Below are 10,379 nucleotides of genomic sequence, written 5' to 3' on the forward strand. Positions count from 1 at the left end.
TAGAACCAATTACAAATATTGTCATAGAAATATCAGGGTTGCTTAAAAAATATAATCGTACAGAACATCGTTTTGGTGTAACATGTATTTCCTCGAGTATAACTGATGTGTTGACCACTAGAAGCTCCGTGTTCTTTGTTACTAACAGTAAGTCGTGTAACTAGGATGTGGCCTTGGAGGAGATATGAATCAGATTCAATTTCACCTCATCATGGGTAACAGTACGCAAAATTTTTCTTTATTACATCAATTTTTATGGTTCTGGGGGTTGGTGGAGGGTCCTATCCACCTCATCATCCCCTTATTATGCCACTGCAATGAGTAATGGTGAGAAAGTTATTAATAGAGTGGGAAGTTTAAAACTGCTGATGTATCAGTGTGAAGTGAATATTGCCGGACTATTTTATTTATTTCAATGCATTTTAGCTACTGGCATATATTTGGTGGATTGGTTTGAGTGTCTTTCTAAAAGTTTTAGTTATTAAAAATTCTTCATGTGTTGGGTATGAATTTGAACTTTTTTCACCCAGGAACATTTACAGAGATGGAAATTACGCTTTCGTTAATTGGAAAAAATTTGATTAAGTATGGATATTCACTATAAAATGTGGTTCCGTAAAAAAGAGTTTGATAATAAGTGCTTAGTTTCTTAAATACTCTCATGCATTCAAACACGTCTCTGGCATAATATTATGACTAAGCATTGCTAACTCTATGCAAGGCCAGCACGAAAATATTTATCGCAAGCTTTGCGGATTCAAGCTACTGAACTTTACTTGAGTAATTACAGTAATTGATCCGTTACTTTATAGCATTAAATATAAATGTCATATTTAGATTTAATTTTTCAAATATGTTTGTAATTTATATGATTGTTTTCACTTAAAAAAAACTTCCTTTCATCTTTCAGGAGAATAGTGCACACAGGGCTGAATAAAATACCGAATTTCTCCGACCTAAGGGTGGATGCAATTATTCACATGATGTAAGTACATAAATGTTTAATAATTAGAACTTCAAATATCATAAATATTCAAATTTATCCTTACGCATGCTGTAGTCTTATTAGTTGTGATGCTTAGCCATTTAACGTGGTTTTGATACATAACATTTATTTCACTTATCACATTAAGTAGATGGGCTCAAATATTGGCTGTGCAAAGTGTAACGTTGCACTTTCTCGTCAAATTGCATGCAAGAACTATTCTAGGGTTTTTAGCCGGCTAGGAGAGCCAACGTTTTGGCTCTCAGTTACGTCTGTCAATTACAATTGTCATCACCGGAATGAAGGGAGGATGAGTTGATTTGAGAGCCCAAGCGGTGAACACTCTGTATACTTAAATGAGATTATTATCTTTCACACCGATTATTCCCATAACTTTACTTCGGTAATACGTTTTGAGAGTTGTTTTGATATCGCTATTATAATCCAAATTTAAAATAACATCCGTTCTAAGAGCTAGCATTAAGTGACACATCCCTCTCTCCTAATCATCTCGTATTGGTTGCAGTATCCATCACCACCGCTGATTACGAGCCACGAAGCCTAAACTAACATCCCTCCGCGACGGCTAACTTTAAATTTCTCCTCAAAGCCTAACCTTACATCTATCTCTCCACGAATCCTAACCTCGCATCACCCAGAGTGGAGGCTGCTGAGTAACTTCAATTCTACTTTTTTCGTCAGTGGCCAATGAAGATAAGCTTAACTGCTTTTAAACGTAAACATTATGAGTAATAAATATGTCCTTTGATATTGGTATAATCATCATCGTATGGTCGGTCTACAAAATATTATATGTAAGCAACTGGTAAAGCTCTAAATTTTTATTCCTTGAAGCATGAAAAAAATTGCATCTTAGTTATCGTTTTATCACATAGGTATATAGTTAGTTTTTAAAAAATTTTAAAAAATCATTCTGTTTTCTTTTTTAACTGTTGTTTTAATGACCATCAGTCAACAGCCGGAAGATTGTTTTGACGCGGCTCTACGCTGCCCTCCAATTAGCTAGTCCCCCAACACTTAAGTAAATTCGGCTGTTCCGGTAATTACTTCTTAGGTTATCTCATCTTTTTTACATGAAAAATATATAAAAAAAACATCGCCATTTTTATTGAACCTACTTTTACTGAATTTATCAAAATAATACAAAACAGAATGTAATTTCATCAGTACTTAATTTTTGAAACATTCAATCAACCTCGCGCAATTGCACCATATGACGTAATGCTAGCAGCAGTGATAATTTTTTGAACTTCAATTCAAATCAGATACTACCAGTAGCTTTGTAACTTTTACCTGACATACGTTTTATATTGCCTTGAAATTTCATCCATATAATTCATTAATTTACAATTTATTTTAAGATGAATGGAAAAACTTGGTTTAAACATTTGAATGATTGTGTTGAATTGATTGAAGCTAGTCAAATAAAAAATATACCTTATCCTTTATTTTCTGGCATACTTATCAAAATTAACCTAATTTCAGAATACCGGGACTAACCACGGCGACAACTTTACTGAGTCGCCAGCAATGCACAAATGGTGCGAAAAATCGACACAAAAAATCATTCTGGTTTGATGCGAATGATTTTTTTCGCCGTGGAATTTTCGCAAAATTAACCTAGTTAATAAAAACGTAATAAGTGCATGAAAATATCATTAGAATAATGTTTGCCATTTTTAAAATCCAATTTATTTCTAACTAGCTTAAATAATTCCGAGTTTTTCACAAAACATCGGGGGCACACGGAAGAAGGCTTCAGCATAGACTCATGAAAAACTGTGAAATTGCTTACTTTGTTGATTTTTTTAACTTTTCAAAAACGTTAATATCGTATATTACCGTTTCATATTTATCAGATTACTAATAATTGTTTGATGTTTCATAACATAGCTGTTAGCTTTAAGTTTCCTTTAGCGGTAAGATTGTTAATGGCGTCATTATGTTTACCAATTCATGTGAAATAACAATGCTGTGTTGCCGAAGTCTTTCATGCTTTTTCTATCAATATTTTTTCCGCAATAATGACTTGTTTGTAGGTACACGCATGAAATGATAAAATGAATTCTTGTACCTACAAATGATCAAATACTTTTAGAAGGTCTGGAGAATTATTTTTTCGGCTATTAGGACATCAAACGTATGTCGCTGCAAATATATGGCAATTTAAGTGCGTCAAAGATATATCTTTTCTCCCTTACCAAGTGGTGGATATTTTATTGAATATGGCTTTATCATTTTTGCCCCGTATTCTTGATGCGCCTTTCATGCCTTTTTTTATTTTTATAAAGCAGAAACATGAGGGCAAAATGATATCAGAACCGAAGTAGGAAACTTGAGTGTGACCATCTAGTCTACCCATACCATCATCCCGCATGTGTGTCCCTCAAGGGTCTATTTCTATTTCCATTTCTCCCTCACTCCAATGGGAATCCGGGACTACGTGCTCGACCAAGATGACATTCGAATACCAAAGTGTTGGTCGGAGCCAGAAACAAAGGGAGCCGGAGGGAATAGGAAACCGTTACAACTCTGATTTCTCGCGTTCAGCAAAGATTCCAACATGTGTTGATTCCATTCACTTTCCTTCCCTAACGTATCCAGTGAGATATTATAATTTTTTTCTTGGTTAATCAAGCGGTTTTTCTTTGAAATTTTCCCTCAAAGCGACACATTTATTCCATATTTAATCTGCATTTTGGAATGCATATACTAGTATTAACACAATAACCTTTATACAAGTGTTGACTTTCAATTGCAATTACTACAAAATATAGTTAAAAAATTGTAATTTTGTGTCTTTAAACCAATGAGGTCTGATTAGTAAATTATGATTTAAAATTTTCACGAAAATGATATAGGCATATTTTATTTCTCTTACCGAAAACGACCTGACGAACAAATTAATAATGAAAATGGAGTATGCGAAGTTCTGTTCATTCATGATCATTCATGTCCTCGAACTAAGATCAGAATGATAACCGAAATAAGTGTGAGATCTATTAAGTTAACCTCAAATACGAGATTTTGTTTACCTCTAGGAGCACTATTATTCTATGCAGGCAGCTACATTTTAACTATTTAAACAATTCTTTAACTACTCGAGTTCGTTTTCTTTGCATGGGGAAGACGATATATGATTATTTTCTGCAGTAAAGTAGCTGAGAAGATTTGGGATAAGGTTTATTATACGCATCCTAGGTGGGACTCAAAGCTTTAAACTGATCGCTACAATAGGTGATGTACATATGCTACTACTCTCTCACGGACTTGGAGGGTAAAGTTCCATAAGACAGATTGAATTAGGATCTGTTGAAAAGTTAAAGCCAATTTGCATGTGCTTTCAAGAGGACAGCCACTCCTTATAAGTGCATCACCATTTTAATTGGATAAGTTCCATCCTTCGTTTGGATCTCAGAAGTAATTTACGCTGCTCACACCAAAAAAAAAATAATTTAGAAGTGCGTTAATTGCATTTTTTCTCTTAGATGGAGTTGTAAATACACAACTGACCTTTATAAAACATCATAAAAACTGAAAGCTAAAAATATTTTTTCTTCTTTCTCCTTTATTTATACTGAGCTCGTGGTCACCATAACGCTAAAAGTTATCAGTATCAGCCCAATGTCTAGTAAAACAAGTTTCTTGGTAAGAGTTCACCTATTCGTGTGTTTCTAGGTATAATAGAACAGCGACTTTCCTCATAGTCTGGATACAGCACCATGCAAAACACTTTGTTTCCAGGGCTTCGATATAATAAGATAATATGCATAACGGCAAGTCCAAAGATTAGTTTTATTGCCACAATATCATTCACAAACTACACATTGAGAATAGTAAAGTGAGATAGTAATAGTCGGGAATAATGGCGATTCTTATTTGAGATATGCGGTATACAGTCGGGGGAGTGGGGGAGTATATAGTCTTATATTTATCGGAAATAACGCCGCATAACTCAAGCATTTTAATCGGTGACGCAATAAAAATGCCCATGTTTCAGTAAATATGATATGACATTGTCGCCTAGCAATTTGCTCATTTGGTTTCAACTCACTATCGCTCAGTATCCTTACCTACTTAAGGCCGTATCACACTAGCGACTGCGACCGCCGCTGCGACCGCGATTTCGGCTGCGACTGCGACTGCACCCCATCACACATTGCGGCCGACGCCACGATCGCGCATGCGCACGTATGAACGTTTCTGCTTGTGGCATGTTTGTTTACGAAAGCCCAAAGAATAGATAGAGAGCAGCAATTGTTGAAAATGTTCCTAAAATATGTTAAAACGTACTTCATTTTCATTCACCTGTGTACTCGGGTGCAATATCCAATATACTGGGCTTCCATCTTCACTTTAAAAATCCGAAATTATCTCAGCGTTATCTTATAACCTTCTTGAACTTCCCTCGCTACGGTAACCAAAACAAACAAACACGTCTGCCGCAAGCGCGCGAGATTGAAATGGAGCTCTCTGATTGGCTGCGACTGCGACTGCGACTCAGAAGAATAGCCGGTCGGCTATTCTACGGAGTCGCAGTCGCAGCGTCGACTGCCTCGCTCTGATTGGTCGACGGGCCAGTCGCAGTCGCGGTCGCAGCCGCAGCGCCGGCCGCAGTCGCTAGTGTGATACGGCCTTTAGAGTGCTTTGAGATCGGTTAAATAGCAAAAGAAAATGCGTTTTCAATGGAATGCAAAGATTTTCATCTTTGCTGAAATGTTCTCGATTTTTGACAAAAGTTGATATCTCTCTCTCTTCCTCTCGAGTTAAATAGCACACGTTATCTTCATCTTAGTATGGTCAACTATTGCACAATATGCACCTTGAATATGCAGCGAGGGTATGGGATCCAGTGCAGAAAGACTTAATCCGCGAGCTGAATAAGATACAAAGGAAGGCTGCGCGTTTCGTCAAAAACCGCTACGGGTGTACAGACAGTGTTACCCAGATGTTAAGCGAATTAGGCTGGGAGCCGTTGGAGACTCGGAGGCTGCGCGCTAGGCTTAGATTGCTTGAACAATTAAGAATGGATATATTTAAGAGCGACACAGAGAACATAATCTTAGAGCCACACTATATTTCCAGGTCCGACAGAAGCGATAAATTAAGAGAGATTTTTAGCCGAACGGATAGGTATAAGAATTCGTTTTTCCCCCGAACAATAAAGGACTTTAATAAACGCTTGTCCCAACCTCGTTAGAGCACTTCTTTTTTTTTTTTTTTTTTTTTTTAAATAGCTGTAAACGGCTGGTGTCCTAACACCCCCTGCCACACGCCTTTTAGGCGGCTTGCGGGGTATTATGTAGATGTAGATGAACTATGATATTTTATTGCCCAAAAATTTCATTATAACATTTATTATATTATTTGTGGGCAATACCATATCTTAGTTGACCATTAGATATGTTGTTCCACGACATCTCTCAGCAAAAAAGCTGACTTCAACTTGGTATGTTGATAATAATTATTATATAACCCGTAAATATGCAATAAAACTTTTCGCTGATGCTTGAATTGCGACATTCGTTGAGTCGAAAGAAGAAATGGACTTAAAACCGTGTTTCTCGCAGAATACACCGAATTTTTCCATCGGCTGCCTTTAAATGAGCGTTTCATGCAAAGACTTGGGGAGTAGAGTAGCGAAGCAAATTTTCCCGAATAAGTTGTCCCTCCTGCTCTCCTTTAGGACGCTTGGACGAGTTCCAAAGGAAGTAAACGTTACGCTGTGGGATTCTCGCCCGAAGTATGTGCGCCCCTGTGAATCCCTGGAACGGATCCAGTTACACGGGTGTGATGAGGATAACTACTACTCTATCCTGCTAGTAAGGAGACATCTAGTGGTTGGGGAAAGATTTACCGGAATGCAAGGATGGAACACGTTTTTTTCACGCAAGCGAGTAAATCCAATGGTTCTAAAATTATTTGTGTACTTGCTACATGGGCTGTTTCTCCATAGTAATTGAAACGATGTTCATACTTCTTTTAGGATGCATCTATTCGTGATTAATGGCTATGCGGCATCACTATTAATCGTTTAGTTAATTTTTTGCTGCGAAAATACATTTCGCCATTCCTATCATATAAGGGCGATTTTCCTCGTCCTGTAAGAAGGCATGAATGCTTGTGATGATTTTTCTTCGCATGGTGAACCTATAAGTCATTTATTTCTTTACGTATGCGGCAAATTATCTCTTGATTCATTTCTATCCTGCTAGTAAAGAGACATCTAGCGGTTGGGAAAAGATTTACCGGTAATGCGAGGATGGAACAGGGTTTTTTCACGCAAGCGAACTAGAGGAGATCCAAAAACTCCATAAGTGGGTTCACGAGTAAATCAATTGGTTCTAAATCTCTTTGCGGAGGATAGATTATTCCTGCGTTAGTTGTTTCTCCATAATTTTTCAAAAGAGGCTCATACTTACTTTTGGATACATCAAATGCCGATTGATGACTATGCGGAATCATTATAAGGTCTTTAATTATTTTTTTAGAAAATGTATTTCGTCATTCGAGTCATGAAAAGGCGATTCTATCGTCCTTTGAGAGGGCTTGAATACCTTTCATTATTTTTCTTCGTCTGGTGGATCTATGAGTCATTTCTTTCTTCACCTCTGAGGCAAATTATCTCGATCAGCTTTTCTGATCCTTTTCTTTCATTTACACCATGGTTCCTCTCCATTAAGTCCAGCGTCTACGTCCATGTGTCTACATACTTATTTTTCAAACACTTCCTTTGTTCTTTAATGTTTCTTGAGTATCATCATCCCTTTCCAAGGTCCTGGGTTCAATTTCGAACCAAGGATGAGATATTATGAAATAAATCTCGATCTCCGTTTGCTTGCTGGATAGAACTTCGCATATTCCATTTGTAATATGAATTTATTCGTCAGGTAGTTTTCGGTAAGAGAAATAAAATATATCCATATCATTTTCGTGAAAATTTTAAATCATAATTTACTATTCAGACCTCATTGGTTTAAAAACGCAAAATTACGATTTTTGAACCATATTTTGTGGTAATTGCAATTGAAAGTCAACACTTGTATAAAGGTTACTGTGTTAATACTAGTATATGCGTCCCAAAATGCAGATTAAATCTGGAATAGATGAGTCGCTTTGAGGAAAAATTTCCTGAAGCCTCAATAGAAGAAATATAATTAAGATTCGCCCTTGGACTACTTTTTGATTCCTTTGAACAAAAAAATCTGTGCTTGAATATAAGTTACTCTAGTTACATGAAAATGGCGCTAGTTTGCTCAAATAGCTAAGTAGCATTAACTTAAAAGGATGGAATAATCGTACATCTCTCCCCTTATTTGGCGTTTTAACTTTTAAGGATGACAGTGACGGAGAAACAATTTTTCAGTTACATTTGCGATAAGAATTTGCTTTCAACTGGGCATTTTCAGGCCTGGTTCCTTTGTTTATTTAGAGAAAAAATTGAGACCAGGATGATAGAAAGTGGAATAACTTTGATGTAGCATTCTTGAAAAAGAACAATGAATCCAATGTTAAAGTCCGTAAGCTTGCGAATGCATCGTGGAAAAAATCTTGGAATCACAGTGTTTTGTTAACTGGCTCCCTCCATTCTTACATCTTCTCCTCATCCATAATTGGTCTGGCATTAGGAAACTTTTCGCTAAAAGATATTTAAGGTAAAGAAGTAGACAACGAATTTGCAAGCAGTTGCCAGTGGTCTGTTTAAATTAAGCGGTAAAATGTGATGTAAACTTTCTTTGAAAGCTCCAAACATCAGTTTGTAGTAGAGTGAATGTAAGATTTTAATGGTAATTTTACAATTTTTATGAGTAATTTGCTATCTATCGTCTTTGTGTCCCCAGTTTTAGTGAGATACTCGAAAACTTGTTAGAATTAAATAGCGTTTTACAACCCCAGGTCAACATTCACTGCTGATATTCAAAGTCGAAATTAACTTATATTTACGGAATCTTGGGAATCTCATAACTATGGGAATAATACATTTGTCTCCATTATTCCACGCTATGGAGATTACTTGATACTTATATTGGGATGGTTTCACCACAACAGAGATGCCGCTATTTCGACGAGCTTTTTGGACAGTACGATTGTCGAAGGTCCGGAAGAGAAATACTTATATTCACGCATTTTCTGGCAATATACAACCATACTTAATCTGCTATATCCATTATGCATAGACAGTGAGCAAACATTATTATTTTATTATCAAAAACATTATTATGATACATCATTCCTCCCGTCTTACAATTGTAGAAGTTATAGAAGTTGCATCCTCGTACTTGAGTGAATGAATTCCGTCTTATCCATTTGGTTATAAATTTTAACACTAATTACTTGCTTTTCTTTTCTAGTGACCTGGAGAATAACCAGATAGAGCGGGTTTACTCCAACAGCGTGAAAGTGAGAAGTGAGCAATTGTAAGTAAAATTCTATTATTTACAGTTTTACATTTAAAATAGATTTCATGATCAACGAGGGCAGAAGGAAGTTGCATACAAAAATATGTAAAAAAAATAATAAAAAATGACAAATATATGTAAAGAATAAACGACTGGATGAGAGGAATTGATACCCTGAAATCTCCAAATTCAAAGAAAATAGAAAGAGTAGATTATAGCCTTACGAAAGAAAAGCTACGCTTTTACCTGCTCGTCGATACTCTAACGAAAAATTAATAGCAATTCAAATGCAAAACAGTGTTTCCACTATCAAAAGAGCATTGAGATCGCACTCTCGTCAAATTTCGAAATGAAAGCAGGGCTTCCCCGACTTATATTTACCGATATCATGTCACTTCGCACAATTATACATAACCCCTGCCACAATATGATTTAAAATCGTACATTCCCATCAATAATCGCCTTTATTCACTGGAACTGATATTAGTACGTATTAAATCCCATAAATACAATATATATAATGCAATAATAATAACCACATGTGGTTTATTGTTCTATCAATTTTCTCATTTTTCGTAATATCTTATTTGTCCTAATTTTTTATTGCAAATTATGTATGGGACATGATATACCTACGCGAATGGGAAAGTATGCTTTATATTTTTTTATAAAAAATGCTCGGCTTAAAATTATTTTTTGTGACTTGTTCCTTTTATTTGATTCCTTGCACGTGCTTTTTTGAAAATAGCTGCTCGGTGTCCTTTTCCTCCTCATCTCACCCAGGCTCACGTCTTCCTATTTCACGTAATAATTCAGCTTCATTTATCAAGAAAGGAAAAAGGCTAAACTGTGAGAGATTTCAAACGTTCAACACACATTATTAACTGTTTCAAGAAGAAATCTCATTTTATGAGTCATTATTTCAACCTTCAACCAAAGAATAGCTATTTAAAAGAGTTTAGTCTCTGTGTTAG

General features: G+C 36.0%; 1 protein-coding gene across 1 annotated transcript in view; it reads left to right on the forward strand.

Moving 5' to 3' along the window:
• The window catches only part of LOC124167640, a 174,556-nt gene extending 165,129 nt beyond the window's left edge, over positions 1–9,427 (forward strand). The window contains exons 6-7 of the mRNA XM_046545620.1: positions 911–985; positions 9,358–9,427. Of these exons, the coding sequence (XP_046401576.1) occupies positions 911–985; positions 9,358–9,427 (145 nt within the window). The remainder of the gene's footprint in view (positions 1–910; positions 986–9,357) is intronic.
• The last annotated feature ends 952 nt before the right edge of the window (positions 9,428–10,379 follow it).

This window comes from Ischnura elegans, chromosome 11 (genome assembly GCF_921293095.1).
Source record: "Ischnura elegans chromosome 11, ioIscEleg1.1, whole genome shotgun sequence".
Lineage (NCBI taxonomy): Eukaryota > Metazoa > Arthropoda > Insecta > Odonata > Coenagrionidae > Ischnura > Ischnura elegans.